Source organism: Rhinoderma darwinii, chromosome 2 (genome assembly GCF_050947455.1).
Source record: "Rhinoderma darwinii isolate aRhiDar2 chromosome 2, aRhiDar2.hap1, whole genome shotgun sequence".
NCBI classification, from domain to species: Eukaryota; Metazoa; Chordata; class Amphibia; order Anura; family Rhinodermatidae; genus Rhinoderma; species Rhinoderma darwinii.
The window spans coordinates 237726411-237749907 of NC_134688.1; the positions used below are offsets into that span (position 1 = coordinate 237726411).

At 45.7% G+C, this 23497-nt stretch overlaps 1 protein-coding gene across 1 annotated transcript in view; it reads left to right on the forward strand.

Moving 5' to 3' along the window:
• SSC4D (scavenger receptor cysteine rich family member with 4 domains) overlaps positions 1-23497 on the forward strand; it is a 98474-nt gene that overhangs the window by 33415 nt on the left and 41562 nt on the right. Inside the window, exon 2 of the mRNA XM_075850424.1 lies at positions 22037-22069. Coding sequence (XP_075706539.1) covers positions 22037-22069 — 33 coding nt within the window. The remainder of the gene's footprint in view (positions 1-22036; positions 22070-23497) is intronic.

The following is a 23497-nucleotide window of genomic DNA, read 5'->3' on the forward strand; positions in this document are numbered from 1 at the left end:
AACTGCTGTTTGGGCATGCTAAAGGGCTCAGAAGTGAGGGAGCGCCATTTTGCTTTTGGAGCGCAGATTTTGCTTGGTAGTTGTTCTGTTTAGCGTTTTGCTGGTATTTCAGTTTATAATGTGGGGGCATATGTAATCTGTGTGGAGTACATCAGGGCATAATAAGAGGGTATAATAATGGGGTAAATAAATAATATTTCATAGATGTGTGACCAGTGTCGCACTGATAAATGGAGCTCGATCTTATCCGCTTTTGGAAAGCTCTGAACATTTTGCATCGTCATATTCTGAGAGCCAGAACTCTTTTATTTGTTCTCCTCTAGACCTGTGTGAGGGCTTAGTTGTTACAATCTGTAGTTTTCATTGGTACCATTTTGGGGTGCATGCAATTTTATCACTTTTTATTACATTTTTTTGCAAGCCGGGTGACCAAAAACCAGCAATTCAGACAATGTTTATTTTTTTTGCGGTGTTCACCGTGCGCTGTGAATGACAATTTTACTTTATTCTGCGGGTCAGTATGATTATGGCGATATCACGTAAATATATTTTGTTTATGTTTTGCAGCGTTTGTGCAATAAAATAACTTTTTTATAAAATAATTACATTTTTGTGTCACCATATTCTGAGAGCCGTTTTTTTGGGGTGTTCATCGTGCGGGAAAAATAACATTATAGTGTTATAGTTTGGGTCTTTACGAACGCGGTGATACCAAATATGTGTTCTTTTTTTAACGTGTTAAATTTTTTTCCTATAATGAATGTCTTATTATAGGGAAAAAAAAATTTGGGGTTTATATAACATAACTTTTGTTTATACACTTTTTAAAAAATATTTGTATTACCTTTTATTTACTTGTCCCACTAGGGGACATTTAGACTTGCAGCGCTGATCGCTGCTAGAGTACATTACACTACCTACGTAGTGTAATGTATTCTAACTGTCATTGTGACGTGACAGTCACACTGACAGGAAGCTGCTCCTCCTAGGCTTCCGTACATGGCAACCCGGAGGCCATTGTCTGGCCTCCGATTTCCACGACAAGCATCGGCAGCCCCCACAATCACTGTGCTTCAAACCCCTTAAATGCGGCAATCGCAATCGGTCGCCGCATTTATGGGGTTATTTGCCGAAATCAGCAGCGATGGTCCGCTGACCGGCAAGACTGGTGTGTCAGCTGTCGGGGACAGCTGACCTTCCGGTTCCCGGACACTGTTCGTTAGGACAGTGTGCGCCAGGATCCGCTCCGCGACTGTATGTCCTGGTGCGGGAAGCAAGCCCTCTCCAGGACATACAGTTGCGGCGCAGCGCGGGAAGAGGTTTAAAAAAAAAAAAAACCTACATACTGAAAAGTTGTGAGTGCATAAGTTTACTACTACCTTTGCTATTAAACCCCTAAATTAGGTCTCATCAAACCAATCAAAAGCGAATTATAATGAGGGCAATCTGGGCAAGTGCCCGGGGCTCGAGGCTGGAAAGGGGCCCAGTTCGCCCCGTTTCTCCCTTACCGGCTGTTAAAATTACAGCCGGTTAAGAGAACCGGAGTAAAGCGGGACCTCTCATCCAACCAGTGGCGTAGCTATAGGGGCCGCACTACATCAATAAAAAGTTACTATAGTAACTGGAGCCGCGGGCCCGTTACTATAGTAACTACAGTACTTACCTTCCTGTTTCCGCTGCGCAGCGCATGACGTCACAACGCTATGCACCGCACACAGCATCCTGATCTTGGATAGAGCTGGACATCCGCTTCGGCTGAAGAGCGGGGTAAGTTTAATATCCCTGTAAAGGATCTGCCAGGCACAGCTTCGGGGTTAACGCCCATAGATTATCAGTCTGCACCTGCTTCTATGTCTGTGAGACTGACTCCATCTTCCACCACTCAGGGTGGCAGGCTTAGGAGTGGGAGAACCTATCACAGCCTGGCCAGACGGAGCTAGCTCCCGCCTTCTGTCTATTTATACCTGCCTTTCCTGTTCCTCCTTTGCTTGTGATTCTTCTCGTTTGGTTTCCTGGCCCTGCTGCAGCTTCTTGTACCATTGTCCTTGCTTCATATTGACCCCGGCTTGCTGACTACTCTCCTGCTCTGCGTTTGGTACCTCGTACACTCCTGGTTTGACTCGGCTTGTTTACTACTCTACTGCTCTGCATTTGGCACCTCGTACTCTCCTGGTTTGACTCGGCTTGTTCACTTCTCTTGTTGCTCACGGCTTTGCCGTGGGCAACTGCCCCTTTCTCCCCCTAGCTCTGTGTACCCTTGTCTGTTTGTCTGTCGTGCACTTATTGAGCGTAGGGACCCCATCGCCTAGGGCGGGTCGTTGCAAGTAGGCAGGGACTGAGTGGTGGGTAGATTAGGGCTCACTTGTCTGTCTCCCCACCCCCGTCATTACATAATCACAAGCCTATACCTAGTCTACCCTGGTCCCTGACACCACTATGGACCCCCTTGAGACCCTGGCTCAGCAAATGCAGGGTCTCTCCCTACAGGTCCAGGCCCTGGCTCAGAGGGTCAACCAGCCTGATGCTACCATGGTAGTCCCCCTCACTTCACCTCTTGAACCCCACCTCAAGTTGCCCGACCGGTTCTCAGGGGACCGGAAGACTTTTCTCTCCTTTCGGGAGAGTTGTAGGCTCTATTTTCGTTTAAAGCCCCGCTCCTCAGGTTCTGAGAGCCAGCGGTTGGGTATAATTATGTCCCGGCTCCAGGAAGGGCCCCAAGAATGGGCCTTCTCCTTGGCTCCTGACGCCCCTGAACTTTCCTCCGTTGATCTTTTCTTTTCTGCTCTCGGACTCATCTATGACGAGACTGACAAGACTGCTTTTGCCGAGAGTCAGTTGGTGACCTTACGTCAGGGTAAGAGACCTGTTGAGGAGTATTGCTCTGACTTTAGGAAGTGGTGCGTAGCTTCTCGGTGGAACGACCCTGCCTGAAGGTGCCAGTTTAGGTTGGGTCTGTCGAACGCCCTGAAAGATCTGCTAGTTAGTTATCCCTCTTCTGACTCCCTAGACCAGGTTATGGCTTTAGCGGTACGTCTTGATGTTTTCTCCTCTGACTCCCCCATGATGCCTCCCGAGGTTCCGTTGCTTCGTTCCTCCCCGGAAGACTCGGAGGTACCTATGCAACTCGGGGCCTCCGTGTCCCCCCAACAACGTAGAGATTTCCGCAGGAAGAATGGTCTCTGCTTCTACTGTGGGGATGACAAGCATCAAGTAAACAACTGTCCTAAGCGTAAGAATGCAGCCGGAGAACTTCCGCGCCTAAGTGATCATCGGGGAGGTCACTTGGGCGCACAGGTATTTCCCGTAAATATGAAACGTAATAAAATCTTGCTTCCCTTTCAGGTCTCTTTTGGTGGTAGGTCTGCTACCGGCAGTGCCTTCGTGGATTCAGGGTCTTCTGCTAATATCATGTCTGTGGAATTTGCTATGTCTCTAGCTATGCCTTTGATTGATTTGCCTAAACCTGTCCCGGTAGTGGGTATCGACTTCACTCCTCTTGCTAATGGTTATTTTACACAGCATACCCCTGTTTTTGAACTCCTTGTTGGCTCCATGCATTTGGAGCAGTGCTCTGTACTGTTAATGCAGGGATTATCGTCCGATTTCGTTTTAGGCCTTCCCTGGTTGCAGTTGCATAATCCCACGTTTGACTGGAATTCTGGGGACCTTACCAAGTGGGGTAATGAATGCTTGACGTCATGTTTTTCTATTAATTCTTTTTCTCCCCCTGAGGAGGTGAACACGCTACCTGTGTTTGTTTAGGACTTCGCCGATGTTTTCTCTAAGGAGGCCTCCGAAGTGTTACCTCCTCATAGAGAATATGATTGCGCAATCAATTTGGAACCAGGAGCTAAGCTCCCTAAGGGTAGGATATTTAATCTCTCTTGTCCCGAATGTGAAGCCATGAGAGAGTATATCCAGGAATGCCTGGCCAAGGGTTACATTCGCCCCTCTACTTCTCCGGTAGGTGCTGGCTTCTTCTTCGTAGGGAAGAAGGATGGTGGTCTTAGGCCATGCATTGATTACCGAAGCTTGAATAAGGTCACTGTAAGGAACCAGTATCCCCTTCCTCTGATTCCTGATCTCTTTAATCAGGTTCAGGGGGCCCAATGGTTCTCTAAGTTTGATCTACGGGGGGCGTATAACCTTATCCGCATCAAAGAGGGGGATGAGTGGAAGACTGTGTTTAACACGCCCGAAGGTCATTACGAATACCTCGTCATGCCCTTTGGGTTGTGTAATGCTCCCGCGGTCTTCCAGAATTTCATAAATGAGATTTTAAGAGACTACCTTGGGTTATTTCTTGTAGTGTACCTTGATGACATACTTGTGTTTTCCAAGGACTGGTCCTCCCACATTGAGCATGTCAGGAAGGTGCTCCAGGTCCTTCAAGAAATCAAACTGTTTGCTAAGACCGAAAAATGTGTGTTTGGGGTGCAGGAGATACCATTTTTGGGCCAAATCCTCACTCCTCATGAATTCCGCATGGACCCCGCCAAGGTTCAGGCTGTGGCGGAATGGGTCCAACCTGCCTCCCTGAAGGCGTTACAGTGCTTCCTGGGGTTCGCTAATTATTACAGGAGGTTTATTGCTAACTTCTCGGTCATCGCTAAGCCTCTTACGGATCTCACTCACAAAGGTGCTGATCTCCTCCACTGGCCTCCTGAGGCTGTCCAGGCTTTTGAGGCCCTTAAGAAGTGCTTTATCTCGGCCCCGGTGCTGGTTCAGCCCAACCAAATGGAGCCATTTATCGTGGAGGTTGACGCGTCCGAGGTGGGAGTGGGGGCTGTCTTGTCCCAGGGTACCAGGTCCCTCACCCATCTCCGTTTTTTTCCTTTCCCAGGCTGATATTACCAGCCTGTGACTGACCCAGTACCCAACCATCACTACAGATCACTACAGATGGTCGGGTACTAATTCGTACCACTGGTGGTGGAGGGTACCGGGGTAATGGTGGTTAGTGTTAGCCTCTGCACCTGCTAACATTAAGCCTCACCTTAGTAGCTATTAATAAGGCGGTAATAATAAAGTTTAAAAAAGACAAGAACATAGAAAAAATATTTTATTGAAATAAAAAAAAAAAACACAACCCTCATTAACCATTTTATTGAGAATAAAAAAACGCTGTCATTGAAGTAGTCCTCTAATCCAACGTAGTCCAACAACCGAACCTGTAAAATAACACAAACACACAAAAATAATTATCACAATAAAGGAGACTAGACATGGACCGCACATCCACTATATACTATGATCAATTGCGGCTAGGCAAAATTATTAAACATGAACGAGAGGTTCTTTGTAACATTTTGATCAAATTGTATGCAAGCCCACTTGCCACTTCACAGCGACTTCTTAAAAGTGGGTCCCTACTCTATCGGTTGCAGCACCGCGTTGCGGTCACCATCACTGCAGCACCGCTCCTGCAGAGGGAGCAACCCAGAGGCCCAAAAGCACCCATGCCATCAGGCCAAGCCAAGCCTCCTTGGCTCTGGGCCACGTCCCCCCACAAGTGCAGCACCACAGCAACAGACACCACCCCACAGTAGCACAACAAGGGGCACAGTGTATAGTACTATTATATTCAGGAGCGCAGTGTATAGTACTATTATATTCAGGGGCGCAGTGTTTAGTACTATTATATTCAGGGGTGCAGTGTATAGTACTATTATATTCAGGGGCACAGTGTATAGTACTATTATATTCGGGAGCGCAGTGTATAGTACTATTATATTCAGGGGCGCAGTGTATAGTACTATTATATTCAGGGGCACAGTGTATAATACTATTATATTCAGGAGTACAGTGTGTAGTACTATTATATTCATTGTATGATACTATTATATTTAGAAGCATAGAGTGTGGCATCATGAGAATTTTATCTTCGTTTACAGGTGCGGAAATGTTGGAAAAGTGAGGAGCCGAAGACATCTGAGCTGTGAACTGCATAAATGGGCCGTGCCCGAGAGAAGTCATCATAGAGGTCTGGACCGGATGGAGAAGAAAAGAGAAAAAGAATGAAAAAGAATCTGAGACATCACCTGTGAGTCACTCAATGTAAATGTTTATTCTCCCTGTGACTGATCAGTATTGTAGTCACTGTATGATCTGCAGCAAGATGACGAATGGTAGCATTCTTTTTTGTTAAACAGCAACTCCCAGCATATCCTAACCATTGTTCAGGCTATACTGGGAGTTGTCGTTTTATGTCGTACAAATTTATACAGCAGGGGTTAAACTGAATTTGAAAATTATCTCTGTATTGAACTGTATTTGTGTAAAGGATTTGCCAGACACAGCTTCTGTGTCGACGCCCGTGGGCAATCAGTCTGCACCTGCTCCTATGTCTGTGAGACTGACTCCATCTTCCACCACTCAGGATGGCAGGCTTAGGAGTGGGAGAGCCTATCACAGCCTGGCCAGATGGAGCTAGCTCCCGCCCACTGTCTATTTATACCTGCCTTTCCTGTTCCTCCTTTGCCTGTGATTCTTCTATGTTTGTTTCCTGGCTTGCTGCTGCTGCTTGTACTACTCATCCTCTGCTTGTAATTGACCTTGGTTTTCTGACCACTCTCCTGCTCAGCGTTTTGTACTTCGTTCTCTCCTGGTTTGACTCGGCGAGTTCACTACTCTTGTTGCTCACGATGTCTCCGTGGGCAGCTGCCCCGTTTCCCTAGCTTCTGTGTACCCTTGTCTGTTTGTCTGTCTTGCACTTACTGAGCGTAGGGACCGTCGCCAAGTTGCACCGCGTCGCTTAGGACGGGTCGTTGCAAGTAGGCAGGGACTGAGTGGTGGGTAGATTAGGGCTCACCTGTCTGTCTCCCTACCCTGTCATTACAATTTGTTCTGGTGCTGTATATATGCACTGCGCTTGGTTCTGGTGCTGTATGTATATATATATATATATATATATATACTGAGCTTGGTTCTGGAGTTATATATATGTACTGAGCTTTGTTCTGGTGCTGTATATATACTGAGCTTGGTTCTGGAGTTATATATATGTACTGAGCTTGGGTCTGGTGTTGTATATATGTACTGAGCTTGGTTCTGGGGATGTACTGTATATATAAACTGAGCTTTGTTCTAGTGCTGTATACATGTACTGCGCTTGGTTCTGGTGCTGTATTTATGTACTGAGCTTGGTTCTAGTGCTGTATACTGTATATGTACGGAGCTTGGTTCTGGGCTGTATATATGTGCTGAGCTTGGTTCTGGGTCTGTATATATTTACCTTCTCTTAAGGTAAAAGTATATGTTGAATCTACTTTTACCTTAAGAGAAGGTAAATATATACAGTAAAAACTAAACCCGAAAAACCATGGAGGAATCTCAGTTTTTGCCAATTCACCCATTATATGGTACTTTACATGGTGCCAATAAAAACTATAACTCCTCCCGCAAAAAAATAAAATAATAAAAATAATCACCACTCCATTGACACAAAAATAAAAAAGTTATAAAGCTCCTGTCCACTTCAGTGTCTCAAAGTATTCTGCTTTCTTTCTTCTATATGGCTCACCTTGCTTTTACAGCTAAATTAAAACCGTGCCAGATCTGTGGCCGCCTAAACATAAATCAGCAAATATATGCGGTACAGCGTCTTCGGACTTGGAGGGGGGGGGGGGGCCAGACCGGAAAAAGTACCTGGGGGTACCTTAATCCGCCCCTGAAACCAATTACCTTCAGAAGACACATAATTAGTCGAGTAAGGTCCCTCTGTGTGCAATGAAAGAGTTACATAATTTGTCACATGATGTCACTATAAATACACCTGTTCTGAAAGCCCCCTGAGTCTGCGACACCACTAAACAGACAACATGAAGACCAATGAGCTCTCCAAACAGGTCAGAGACAAAGTTGCTGAAAAGTATAGATCAAGGTTGGGTTGTAAAACAATATCCCAAGCTTTAAACATATCACAGAGCACCATTAAATGTATTATAACAAAATGGAAAGAATATGGCACAACTACATACCTGACAAGAGAAGGCTGCCCACAAAAATTCACAGATCGGGCAAGGAGGGCATTAATAAGACACCAACAATAAAACTGAAGGCGCTCCAAAGATCCACAGTGGAGATGGAAATATCTGTCTATAGAGCCACCATAAACGTACATTTCACAGAGTGGGGCTTTATGGAGAGTGGCCAGAAAAATAATGTACTGGCCCCGGACGTGGACTGCAGCCCTTACCTGCTGGCAACCGCAGACCTCCTTCCTGTGGCCAACGGCTCTTTCCCCAGAGACGTCAGCGCATCCGTCCGCTCTGTCCTGCAATGTCCGCGATGGGGCGCGCGGGTTCTCGGCCTTAAAGGGCCAGCGCGTGCATATTTAATTCATTATTTCCCCAAGACCGTGACAGTACGCTCAGGCCATGGAACCAACAGGCCAACACAAAACCGCAGTTCAGTTGATACAAATAGATATCAAGGATCCATCATCGCCTGACTGGACTAACCTCCTGCTCCTCTTCCGGATGCTGCAGTAATTCCACTGCCCGGATCCACAGTTTTGTTGCCTCTTCCTCCCTGCTATGACGGTGACCCTAGAGCCTGTAGAGGTTTCCTCAACCAATGTATCATTCATTTTAGGCTATGAGCTCACCTCTTCCCCTCTGATGAGACCAAGGTAGCGTTCATCATTTTCCTTCTCGCTGGCAAGGCCCTGGCATGGGCGAATCCCATCTTGTAGCGACAGGGACCTGAATTCTCGGACCTAGCTCTATTCCTACAGACTTTCCGTACTGCGTTCGAGGCACCGGGTCGAACATCCTCTGCAGCGGCCACTCTGCTAACCCTCAAGCAAGGAGGGTCCACAGTAGGAAAGTATGCTATCTCCTTCTGTACCCTAGCAGCAGAGTTCGCATGGAACAATGAGGCATTGGTGGCGACCTTTTGACAGGGACTGTCCTCACACATCAAGGACTAAGAGCTAGCAGACCGCGATCTTCCTTCTACCCTGGATGCTCTTATCCTATTGGCTACCCAGGTCAAGATGAGAATCCAGGAACGTGCTCAGGATGTTCGGCGGGAGAGACGTTTCCATAGACTGGCACCCTCATTCTAGAGACCACTATTGCCTCCCCCTGCTGTGCTACCTGAGGAACCTATGCAGGTAGACAGGATCAAACTGTCCGAGCAGGGGAAACAGCACAAATGCTCTTCAGGTCTGTGTTTGTATTGCGACCTTAAAGGCCATTTCATGCACCAATGTCCACTAAAACCGGGAAACTCCAGCACCTAGAGTTGGATGGAGAGACTACCCTAGGTGGGACGATGCCAAGCATCAAAGCCTCTCCCAAGTTCTCCATTCCTGTGACCAGCATCTCTGGTGAGACATCACACTCCTCCTCAGCCTATCTGGACTCTGGAGCAGCGTCAAATTTTATTCAGCAGGATCCATTGGATCGCCTACATCTACCCACAGTTCTTCTGGAGAGACCCCTTGAGGTTGCCTCTGTGAATGGACTACCTTTGCCTGATCCTGTCGTATTCGTCACTAAACCACTGACACTGCAAATCGGAAATCTTCACTCGGAACAGATTACATTCCTAAAGCCATCAACCCTGTCCTGCTGGGCCTGCCTTGGCTTCACCTACATGCTACGGTTCTCGACTGGAGTTCTGGAGAGGTCCTCCAATGGGGGCCCAAATGCCTTGCCCGCTGCCTGACACAAGTTTGCCCTGTTTTGTCGCCAGTGCCACAGTCACTCTCCGATCTACTGTCACATTATGCTAGTTTTGCGGACGTCTTCAGTAAGAAGGAGGCAGAGACTCTTCCTCACCATCGCATCTACGATTGCCCTGTTGAATTACTTCCTGATGCCTCGCCACCTCGAGGTCCCGTTTATCCTCTCTCCCTGCCAGAGACCCTAGCCATGTCTACCTACGTTAAGGAGAACCTCGAGAGAGGGTTCATCCGGAAGTCATCCTCTCTGGCAGGAGCCGGATTCTTCTTCGTGATGAAAATGGACGGATCTCTTCCACCATGTGTCAGCAACTGGGGCCTGAAACTAATTATGGTTAAAAATAAGTATCCCCTACCTCTTATCTCAGAACTTTTCGATAGAATTCGTGGGGCCATGGTGTACACAAAGCTGGATCTACGTGGAGCTTATAACTTGATCCGTATCCGCAAAGGTGAAGAGTGGAAAATTGCATTTAACACTCGAGACGGCCATTATAAATAACCTTTGGACTATGTAACGCTCCAGCTGTGTTCCAGGAGTTTTTAAATTACATTTTCTGAGACCAGCTTTATGTCTGTGTAGTGGTCTATCTGGATGACATCCTGATTTACTCACCTGATTTGATGACACATCGGAAGCATGTTCGCCAAGTTCTCTCGCAGATAAGGGGGAATCACCTATATGCTAAATTCGAAGAATGCGTGCTCGATAGGAACTCTCTGCCCTTCCTGGGTTACATCGTATTTGACCGTGGTCTCAAGATAGATCCAGAGAAGATGAGATCCGTCTTAGAATGGCCACAACCACAGGGTCTTCGTTCCATACAACAATTTCTGAGATTTTTCAAACTTCTATCGGCAATTCATCCAGAATATCTAATGTCTGACTGCTCCAATCTCGGCTCTCACTAAAAAAGGGGGTGAACGCCAAGGTTTGGCCTCCGGAGGCAGAATCAGCGTTTACTGATCTCAAGAGCGCTTTTACCTCAGCATCTGTTCTCCATCACCCTGATGCTTCTCTGCAGTTCTTTCTGGAGGTGGACGCCTCTTCCATAGGTGCGGGATCACTACTAGGCCAAAAGAGCTGTAAAGGCAAAATGATGGCTTGTGGCTTCTTCTCAAAATTATTCTTCCCAGCAGAACGCAGCTATTCCATCGGGGATCGGGAATTGCTGGCCGTCAAGTTGGCCTTAGATGAGTGGAGACACTTGCTGGAGGGTGCTATCCATCCTATTATCATCTATACAGACCACAAGAACTTTACATACCTACAGTCGGCTCAACGGTTAAATCTACGCCAAGCCCGATGGTCGTTGTTCTTTGCCCAATTTCAGTTTTTGCTTTACTTCCATCCTATAGACAAGAATGTGAAGGCTGACGCCCTGTCTGGCTCCTTCGAAAACCAATGACTCTGAGGAGACTCCTCAATACATCATAGATCCTTCTAGGATTATTGCTGCTATCCCTCTGCAAATTAGAAGCATTCCTTCTTGAAAGACTTCTGTCCGTCTTGCTGACAGGAAGAGAATTCTCCGCTGGGGACACAACTCTAAGCTAGCTGGGCACTCTGGTGTCCGTAAAAAACACAGGACTTGATAGCTTGTCACTATTGGTGGCCCACTCTGCCTGGAGATATTTGCAGAATATGTCTCCTCATGTATCAACCGTGCCTCGAACAAATCTACCCGCTATAAACCTGCTGGCCTGTTACTACCCCTGCCTGTTCCTGATGCCCCTTGGCAGCATATCGCTATGGACTTTATCACTGACCTTCCTCCTTCAGATGGATGTACTACGATCTGGGTAGTAGTGGATCGTTTCTCCAAAATGGCACACTTTATTCCACTGACTGGCCTCCCGTCTTCCTCTGAATATTGTCTCGGACCAGGGTGTACAGTTTACATCCAAGTTCTGGGGAGCTTTGTGTAACCTGTTAGATGTAAAACTGGACTTTTCTTCTGCCTATCACCCACAGTCCAATGGTCAAGTGGAGAGGACCAATCAAATTTTGGAGAACTATCTCCGTCATTTAGTTTCTGTCCAACACGACAATTGGGTGCAACTTCTGCCTTGGGCGGAATTCTCGTACAACAGTCACGCAAGTGGACTATAAAAAGGGCCCTGCCCTTTCACTCCTTACCTGAGCATTGTTGTCGTTTTCCCATGTTCATATTCCAAATTGTCCCTTAGTGTTATCCTGCTCCCAGTGTTTCCCCTGCACTGCTACCTGTATGCTGTATCCAATGCTGTGTTTGGTTTCTGAGCCTGTCTGGTGTTGGAGTCATGTTGTGCCACCTGCTGTTATACACCACGTCTGCTGTCATCTGCCATTCCTGGTATCATCTGCCACGTCTGGCGCAACCTGCCACGCCTGCTAGTATACACCAAGTCTGGTGTCATCTGCCATCCCTGGTATCATCTGCCACGTCTGGCGCAACCTGCCACGGCTGCTGGTATACACCACGTCTGGTGTCATCTGCAACCCTGGTATCATCCGCCATGTCTGGCGCAACCTGCCACATCTAGCCCCATCCTTGCCTAAGCCTCTGCCACTATCTGGACTATCTCAGGTACCCTTGTGTTAAAAACTTTTGTATAGACTTTGCATAGGCTGTGACTTGGCCAGCTGCCTCCCCGCTATGGCGGAGCGGCTTAGTGAGTCCACATACACCAAGACCGTGACAAAGAAGACATTGCTTAAACAAAAACATAAGAAAACTTCTGACATAGTGACATGTCAGAAGTTTATATTTGTGGGGGTTCGAGCACGGAGACCCCCACCAATTGATAAAAAGAAGCGGCAGAAGTGCTCGTGTGAGCACTCAGCCGCTTCATTTCTGTTCGGCATTTTCCGGAAATCAATGTAGTGGAGTATGAGCCCAATAGAAAGTCTATGAGCCCGTACACCGCTACATGAGCGCTACTGCCGCTTTGATTTAGCGATCGGTGGGCATCTCAGTGCTCAGACCCCCACCAATCAAAACTTCTGACATGTCACTATGAAATGTCAGAAGTTTGTTGAATGTTTCGTTACCCTTTAAGTTTGCAAAACAGCATGTGGCAGACTCCCCAAATACATGGAAGCAGGTTCTCTAGTCAGATGAATCTAAAATTGAACTTTATGGCCATCATGGGAAACACTATATGTGGCGCAAACCCAACACTTCCCATCCCCCCAAGAACACGAATCCCACAGTGAAGCATGGTGGTTGCAGTATCATGCTGCGGGGATGCTTTTCATCGACAAGGACTGGAAAACTGGTCAGGATTGAGGGAAAGATGGATGGCAGTCAATACAGGGACATTTTTGAGGGAAAACCTGTTACTGTCTGCCAGAGATTTGAGACTGGGACGGAGTTTCACCTCCCAGCAGAACAGTGGGGCAGATTTACTACTGTGTCGGGGTCTAGAAAGTATTGAGAAATGCGCCAAATTTTTGCAAAAATTGGCTCAGTTTGGTGCAATTTTGATGTTTACTCCTCACTTTTTAACAGTGTTCTTTAAAAGGCAGAGGTGTAGCTAGGATCTCCAACACCCGGGGCAAAGATTTGGTTTGGCGCCTCCCCCCAACCTCTTACCCGACGTCTCCTTCCCCCTCGTCATGTTTGTTTTCTCTACCAATCAATGACGTGTCATTTCTATTCAACATTTTTTTTATGTAACTCAAGCATAAAAATATTTGTACATTTTACAAGCAATATAGTTCTATACGCAACTCCAGAACCAAGCTCATTACATATATACAGCACCAGAACAAAGCTCAGTACATAAATTAAGCCCCAGAACAAATCTCAGTACATAAATACAGCATCAGAACCAAGCTCAGTACATAAATACAGCTCCAGTACCAAGCGCTGTACATATATACAGCACCAGTACAAAGCTCATTACATATATACAGCACCAGAACCCAGCTCAGTACATGTATACAGCACCAGAACACATCTTAGTACATAAATACAGCACCAGAACCAAGCTCAGTACATATATATATAGTACCAGAACAAAGCTCAGTACATATATACAACATCAGCACAAATTCAGCTCAATTTAGTGCAAACCCTGCCATATAGGTTTGCACTAAATTGTTTCCAGCTCCCAGCATGGCCCAAAAAATGGTAAGGATATTCTGGGAGATGCTGTTTCACAAAAAAAATTATATCATAATCACACCACCCATCATCTTGCTGTAGATCATACAGTGACTACAGTACTGATTAGAGGCAGAATAAAAATGTACATTAAGTGACTCACTAGTGACGTCTCAGTTTCTAGTTCTTTTTCTCCATCCGGTCCAGACATCTATGATGACTTTTCCCGGTCACAGACTTCTCACTTTTAAAACATTTCTACACCTATAAACAAAGATAAAGTTCTCATTATACCACACACTATGCCCCTAAATATAATAGTGCCATACACTGCACCTCTAATTATAATAGCACCATACACTGTGTCCCACACACACACACACACACACACACACACCGTACCCACTGTAGATAGTGCCTGCCATAGAGCTCCCTCTAGATAGTGCCCCCAATATAGCCCACCCCTGTATATAGTGTCCCACATATAGCTCCCCCTATAGTGCTACACGGATAGCCCACCACTGTATATAGCCCCCTGTAGATATAGCCCCCCTGTCTATAGTACTCCACATATAGCCCACCCCAATATATAGCCCCCTGTAGATAAAGCCCCCCTATAGATAAAGCCCCCCCATAGATAAAGCCCTCCTGTAGATAAAGCCACCCCCCATAGATAAAGCCACCACCGTAGATAATGCCACACACTTATTACGATAAAAAAATAAACTATACAAACTCACCTTAATCCCTTTCCCGCGCCATCCGGCGGTAATGGAGACCTGCTCTCTTTTGCGCAGGTCTCCTGGGGTTGAACGAAGCGTCTATGAAAGGCGCTGATTTGCAGGGCAGAATGACTTTCCCTGTCAATCAGCACCGCTTCACTCGTAGAAAGGCGCTGAATGGCTGGGCATGGAACATACCCGGCCATTCATTGCCCCCCCTAACTATGCCCCTGTAAAAGGGGGCGTGGTTTGTGGGAAAGGGACATGATTTGTCGGAAAGGGGACATGGTTTAGAATGCATCAATGTGTGCCAAAAATGCACTAAAATTCTGGTGCAAAATAAGGTAAATCAAAGGTAAAAGAAAATTGTCTTCCCGGTCATGTAAGATGAGCCAAAATTATCATGCAGCATGCACCATTTGTTTTTGATAAATTTGGAATTAGTAAATGACCCTAAATATACTGCTAAAGCTACACTGGTGGTTTAACCCCTTAATGACCAGGCCCTTTTGCTCGTTAATGACCAAAGTTAATTTTTTGTTTTTTTACTATTGCATTCTAAAAGTCGTAACTTTTTTTTTGTTCCATCCACGTAGCTGTATAAGGGGCCGTGTTTATTGCAGGACGAGTTGTAATTTTTAATTGCACCATTTTTGGGTGCATATAATATATTGATTAATCAACCATAAGATGGGCTGCGAGGAGGTTTTTGAGGGTTGTGAGAGGGAGGAATATCTACTCTCCATTTTTTTTTTTCTTTCTTTATTTTATTTATTTATTTATTTGTTTATTCTCTCCTCTTTGTTTTTTTCTTTTACCTTTTTATGTGTAAAAGTTGTATGTGAGGTGTGCCGACGAAGGATGGGTCTCTGTGTGGATGGCTACCACAGATATGTTGATATCCTCGAGTATTTCCCTTTTGGATTGTTTGTTTTGTAAACACAATAAATCTTAAAAAAAAAAAAAAGAAAGGATTGATAAGCAATTTTGGGACTTTCTGTGAGCTTCTGGCGTGTCTTTGTGGCATGCTGGTGGTTTTGGTCGGTGGGGGTCTGGGCACTAGGACTCCAGCCGATTGCTAGGGTGAAGCTGCGGAGGTGCTAGGGTAGGCTCTGGGCCGCTTGGTTCCTGGTCGGGTTTTCTCGGAAGATCAGTTAGTGTGCGGGCTCAATAGAAAGTCTATGGGCCTGTACTTCACCTGCTCGGCTTTCCGAGAGGTGGCAATTGGAGGCGGAGCGGTTCGGCGCTCACCTGGGCGCTTTTGCCACTTTGTTTTGGTGGTCGATGGGGGTCTCGGTGATCGGACCCCCGCCGAGCAGGGCTTCTGGCGTGTCACTATTACATGTCATAAATTTTTTATAGATTTAGTTACCCTTTAAATTTGGATACAGAGTCATCCCGTGTAAAATCCTTGTACTATTTCTTCATTCAATTTTATCCCCCGTTTTTCTTTTTTTCACTTTTATGTATTACTTCTTTTCCCTGTTTTATTCTGTAATGTGTAATTAAAAATATTTTGTTACTGCCTGAAAACTGTCAACAAGCAAAAAAAAAATAAAATATTCATATATTGATTATTTTTTATTAACTTTATTTTAGGAAGGAATTGAAAATTAACAGCTATTCCAGCATAGATTTCTGCGTTATAAATTTACGCCGTTCACTATGCGGCATAAATAACATGTCACCTTCATTCTATGGGTCGGCACGATTACAGGGATACCAAATATGTAAAGGTTTTATGTTTTCCTACGTTTGCAAAATAAAAATCCTTTTAAAAATGAAAAAATAAAATTACTTGTTTTTGCATCGCCGCATTCCAAGAGCCGTAACTTTTTTATTGTTCCATCGATATAGCCGGATGTGGGCTTGTTTTTTGCAGGACAAGGTGTAGTTTTCATTGGTAGTATTTTGAGGTACATGCGACTTATTGATTAACTTTCATTTTAGTTTTTATGGTTTAATTAATGTGTTAACTTTATTGTTTGAGTTGTTACGATCGCAGCGATACCACATATGTGTATGTTATTATTTTATTTTACACTTTTACTAAATAAAACCACTTTTTGGGGAAAAAATGGTTTTATTTGATTTTTACTGTAATCCTTTTTTTTTCATAAACTTTATTTAACTGTTTTACTTTTTTTTTTTGTACTACTAGGGGACTTCACCATGCGATCTGCTGATCGCTTATATAATGCTTTGGTATACTTAGTATACCAAAGTATTATTGTTTGTCAGTGTATAAATGACAGGCAATCTATTAGGCCATGCGGGGCTGCCAATGGGGTGACAGAGCGCGCTCCCTCCCTCTGTCAAACACATTAGATGCTGCTGTCGTTATTGACAGAGGCATCTAATGGGTTCAACTCCGGCAGTTGGGGCAGGAGCCAGGCTGTGTATAACAGCTGTGCTTATGCCGCTGATCGCGTGGGTGCAGGGTCAGTACCCACGAGATAAGAGCGACGTATATATCCGTCCTTATACGGGAACTAGCTCCTGCTTGTGACGGTATATCAGTCACTCGTCGTTAACGGGTTAAGGAGAAACATTTAAATGTCTTGAAATGTCCCAGCAAAAGCCAAGACCTCAATACAATAGAGAATCCGTGGCATGACTTGTAGACTACTGTACACCAATGCAACCATCTAACGTGAAAGAGTTGGAGCAGTTTTACCAGGAAGAATGGGCAAAAATCCCTAGTGTCTAGATGTGGTAAGATAATAGAGACATACCGCAAGAGACATACATCTGTAATTGCCGCAAAAGGTGGTTCCACAAAGTATTGACTTTCAGGGGATGAATACATGGGCACATTATATTATCTGTTTTTTCATAGTAAAAAAATATTTTGCACCTTCAAAGTGGTAGACATGTTGTGTAAATCAAATGGTACAAACCCACAAAAAATATCAATTTTAATTCAAGATTTTAATGCAACAAAACAGGAAAAGCACAGAGAGGGTGAATACTTTCACTATATGTAGAAGCGCTAAGTTGTTATTTGGCACAATTGATCTTGGCATCATGATTTGTTCTTAGTGGTCGTCATAACTTACCCTAAAGCCACTCTAAAAATTTTTTTTTACAAAAATGAACATGTTATAGAATTGCATTTGAAATGAGCAAACTATATCTTTTCTAACCACATTATGTGACCTCTTGTACCTGATCAGATATCTCCCCACTTTTGCTGCACCTCCCCACTCCCCCTCATTCTGCTGTACTGAAACAATGAAACTTTACTGTATTACTGTTAATGCTTTTTTTCAGGATTGAGGAGATTCCAGAACATTAACAGACTCTAAATGCAGGGAAAAGGGGACTAGACTGATGGACATTGAGAAAGTTTCTACTTTCTCAAATCTTGATGCTCTGGCCGGGGATTCCGCTCCTAGTGGGACCCCCTGACATCACTGTAGTGACGTCAGGACTCCTTCCAGGAGCAGAATCCCCGGCCAGAGCATTGCCGACGCTCTGGCCGGGGATTCCGCTCCTGGAGAAGCCCCTGGCCTCACTATCCATATATGGACAGTGACATTAGGGGCTACTCCTGGAGCAGAATTCCTGGCCAGAGGCCCTGGATTACGCTGCCAGAGGGAGCCCCAATGGAGCTATCTAAAGGGGGTAGCGCTATCTACAAGCAGGGTGGCACTATCTTTAAGGGGGTGTGGCACTATCTACATGAGCACTGTGGCACTATATGGGCACCATCATGATGGGCACTGTGGCAATATGTGGGCACTGTGGCACTATCTACAGTGGGCACTGTGTCACTATGTGGGCACTGTAGCCCTATGTGTGCACTGTGGTGGTATGTGGGCACTTACACCATCTATGTAGGCACTGTCTACAGGGGCATTGTGGCACTATCGGGCATCTATATGGGGCATCAGTGTGGGCATAATACTGTATTGAGGCAGCTATGGGGGAATTATACTTTATGGGGCAGCTATAGTGTATTATGCTGCATGGGGACAACTATGGGGCATTATACTATATGGGGCATCTGTGTAGGCATTATACTGTATGGGGCATCTGTGTTGGCTTTATACTGTATGGGTGCATCTATGGGGCATTATACTGTATGGTGGCAACATAAGTGAGGTCAGCTATTTGGCATTATACTGTGGTGAAATATACTCTGTGGGGGGCAACTATAGTGGCATTATACTGTGTGGGGGGCAACTATAGTGGCATTATACTGTGTGGGGGCAGCTATTTGGCATTAGACTGTGTGGGAGGCACTATGAGAGCATGATACGGTTTGGCTAACCGGGTGTATATGGGCGGGTATTGAGCAGGGTTAACCTATATCATTGCGGGGCTGCTGACGTGGTGACAGAGGGAGCTCCCTCCTTCTGTCAAACACCATTAGATGCCACTTTCGCTATTGACAGCGGCGTTTGATGGGTTAAAATGCCGGAATCGGATTCCGGCAGTTGGTGCAGAAGGCAGGCTGTGTGCTCCTGCCACTGATCCCGTAGGTACACTGGCAGTACCCACGAGATCAGAACGACAGATATATTCGACTCTATGCAGAAACTGCATAGTGACGGACATAACCGTCGCTCGTTGTTAAGAGGTTAAAAGGGAAAAAAAAGAGGTTGTCCCTCTATGCTATACTAGAAAGTTGGGAGGTATGCCCACACCATTAATCCACCTCCACAGCATGAACTGTTGAAACCTGACAGGAAGGGGTCATCAATTCATGCTGCTTATGCCTAATGCTGACTCTCTCTTCAGCATGGTGCCACAGAAATCTGGATTCACCTGACTAGGCAATGTTTTTCCACTGCTCAGTGAAACAATTTTTGCGCTCTTTTGCCTACTGAAGTCTTACCCAGGCCCGGCCTCGGGGGTCTGCGACCTGTGCCATTCCATAGGATGCATCACTCCAGAAGGTGGAAGGCGGTGCTGCGCTGGCACCCTTCCCCTGCTTGTTTCAGAAGCGCACAGTCCCGGCGACTCAGCAGCCGCCTTTCCGCCCGGGCGCTTCTTCACTCAGTGGTGTCACTACCGGATGGGGATTCCGCTTCTGGAGCGCTCCACTTGATGTCTCTGTCCATATATGGACAGTGATATCAGGGGCAACTCCTGAAGCGGAATCCCTGTCCACAGAGTTGCTGACTCTGTGACCGGGGATTCCACTCCAGGAGAAGCCAGTGACGTCAATGTCCATAAATGGACACCGACGACAGGGGCTTCTCCTGGAGTGGAATCCCCAGTTACAGTGTCGGCAACGCTGTGGATGGGGATTCTGCTTCAGGAGATGCCCCTGATGTCCCTGTCCATATATGGACAGAGACATCAAGCGGAGCGCTCCAGTAACGGAATTCCCGGTCCGGTAGCGACACCACTGAGTGAAGAAGCGCCCGGGCTCCTTCAGGGAGCTACAGTGGCGCTATCTACAGGAAGGGGGGTGCTATCTACAAGGGGGTGGGGGCTTTGTGGCTCCCACCTACAAGGGGGCTGTGTGGCACTACCTACAAGGGGGCTTTGTGGCACTGCCTACCAGGTTGTTGTGTGGCAATACCTACAGGGTGCTGTGTGGCACTACCTACAAGGGGGCTGTGTGGCACTACCTACAAGGGGCTGTGTGGCACTATCTACATGGGGCTGTTTGGCACGTTCCACAGGGGGCTGTGTGGCACGTTCTACAGGGGGCTGTGTGGCACTACCTACAAGGGGGCTGTGTGGCACTACCTACAAGGGGGCTGTGTGGCACTACCTACAAGGGGGCTGTGTCGCAATACCTACAGGGGGCTGTGTGGCACTACTTACAAGGGGGCTGTGTGGCACTACCTACAAGGGAGATGTGTGACACTATCTACAAGGAGCTGTGTGGCACTATCTACAGGGGGAATCTCTGAGTGGCGATCTGATGGTCATTTTAGTGAGAGTGGCGGGCTGATGGTCATTTTACTGTGAGTGGGGGGGGCTGATGGTCATTTTCCTGTGAGTGCTGGATGATGGTCATTTTACTGTGAGTGGGGGGCTGATGGTAATTTTACTGTGAGTGGGGGGCGGATGGTCATTTTTAGCCGTTTTCTGTCTTTCGCGAAACAATTTTTGGTAGGGGTGCTCTGAAGAAATTTTATTTTACCAGGGGTGCCTCGAGTACGAAAAGGTTGTGAAACTCTATACTAGGCTACAGGATCACGCCTGCCTACACAAGGATCCCACTGTGGAGCAGCTCAGTTCCTCGTGGGAACGGGGCCTAAGTGAGTATAATTTTTTTTGTTTGGGGGCACTGCCTACAAGAGGGAGGTGGGGGGGGCTGTATGGCACTGTCTACATGGGGGAGGTGGGGGAATACTGCACTGTCTACAGGGAGGCTGTATGGCACAATCTACAGGTGGGCACTGTCTACAATTTGGGGGCTGTGTGTGGCAGCCATGGGAGGGAGCATTATACTGTGTGGGGGCCACTAAGCAGACATTATACTGTGTATGGGTACTACAGGGGGCAATATATTGTGTGTGGCACTTAGTGGGCATAATACTGTGTGGGCACAATTATTGGACAAAATACTGTGTCCTTGAAGGGGTTATAATATATTATTATTATACTGTATGGGGGGCACTGAAGGGGCATTATACTGTGTGGGGGCACTATATAGGGCATTATACTGTGGGGGGCATTATACTTTTTTTATGGGGCATTTTTTTAATGAAGGGGGTGGGGCGCCGAAAGATAATTTTGCACGGGGTGCCATCTACCCTAAAGCCAGGCCCTGGTCTTATCTTTCTATTTCTGTTTCCCTTAGATAGCAATGGCACTTGAACTGGTAGTCTGCTCTTATAGCCCATCCATGCTGAGGAACAATGAGTTTTAGGGGCACGTTAGTTGGAGTACCAACATTGTATTCTGCTGCAATATGCTTGACTGTGCACTGCCTGTTTGTCAGAATGATTCTTGACATCCTCTATTACCCCTTTCGTCAACAAGTTGTTTAGGTCCACAGGGTCTCCCTACGCTGGATGTTTTTCCTTGATCACACCATTCTTGGTATACTTTTGACACCGCTGCATGAGAAAACTAGCACCGATGACCATGCCTCGTTTGAAGTCGCTCAGGTCGCTCGATTTTCTCATTCTAATGTGAAATCACAATGAAACCAATCCACGGAAAACTTCCTCACTTGCTGCACTCTAGGGTTATGTGCCTAATTTCCATACAGGGAAGCTCCAATTGTAAAATGATAGGTGTCTCTAATAAAGTGGCCATTCAGTTTATATTCACATTTACTGATTACTGCAAAAATATTTATGAGTTGTAAGCATAAGCATTTTTACTTTATCCCTATATATTTGTGGGTCACATTAAGCCCGTACGCTCCTCAAGTAAAAGGCCCAATATTGACTGCAACATAACATAGTTTATGTCCACCTTTATTCTTCCACTAATAACCCAGCAAAACCACATGGTTACTTTGTCTCATGTGCTACGTTAATGAACATTATTTCAGAAATTTCAAGTTGATGTTATTTGTATCTGCTGTAATTTGATGGGTTATTTTTTATTTTTAGAAATGATATCAGTGATGAGAAGAGAAGAATCAGGTAAGACTGTGTTACCATAAACCTGTTGTATAGATTTCAGCTCTAACAATGTTATAATTGTATATTTCTTCCACTGTATAATTGTTACTACTTATCAATTCCTGAAACATGATCGAGTGTTGAAAGCTCAACCCAATTTACATAATTGAATAATACATAGAAAAAGAGAAGCTTGGAATCTACCGTATATTTGACTATAAGACGCACCTGACTATAAGACGTACCCAGGTTTTCGACAACAGAAAATAGGAAAAAATGATTTTATATTTTACTACTTTTACAAAGAAAAAAGTATTTGTTAAAAAATTATTTGTTTTGTTTCACCACATTCTGAGAGCCATAACTTTTTTATATTTTTGCATCGATTGAGCGGTGTGAGGGCTTATTTTTTGACACCATAGATCGGACTTTTACAGACGCAGCGATACAAATTTTTATTTTTCACATTTTGCTTGGGGAAAATGATATAACTTTTAATATTTTTTTTATTTTTTTTATACTCCTGAAAATGTATCTAAAATTTTTTTTTTTTACACATTTTATTAGTTCCCCTAGGGGACTTGAGCCAGCAGCCAGAGGTGGGACCCGCATCTATCTGACATTTATGACATATCCTTTGGATATATCATAAATGTCCTTCATGGAAAAAACCCTATAAACGCTGCGGTCTCTATTGACCATGGCATTTAACTAGTTAAAGGAGTTTGCCATAAAACACATGTAACCCCTATCCACAGGATAGAGGATACATGTGTGATCGCTGTGGGTCCGACCGCTGGGACCCCCAGTGATAAGGGGAACAGGGGACCGAAATTCAACCAGAGTGCTACATGAGAAGCTTAGACTTCCGGATTCTGTGTCCGGCTTATTTGTTCGGCAGCTCCATAGAGATCAATAGAGTGCCGCTCGCGCATGCGCAGAAGAATCTCATTCATCATTATGGAGCTGCCGGACAGAGAACCCGGAAGTCCAAGCTTCTCATATAGCGCTCTTGGTGACTTTCGGTCCCCATTCTCCTTATCCCTGGGGGTCCCAGCGGTCAGACACTCAGCGATCACACATGTATCCCCTATAATGTGGATAGGGGATACATGTGTTTTATGGCACAACCCCTTTAAACGCCTAGGAACAGCACAATCGCTGTTCTAGGCCGTTAGAGCAGCATGTCAGCTGTAAAACACATTTGACGCTTGCAGTGTATCGAGCGGGCTCAGTGCGCGAGCCCTCTCCATACATCACCCCCCCCTCCATGAAGTGTCGGCACGTCATAGGTCGAAAAGGGGTTAAGTAATGAAGCAGTCATGGGGCCCAGCACAGCCGGGTCCCTTGACTCCGGACTATAAGCCACAGGGACTTTTTAGCAAGATTTATTTATGCTAAAAACTGCTTTTTATAGTCCGAAAAATACGGTATATGCAAATGAAACCC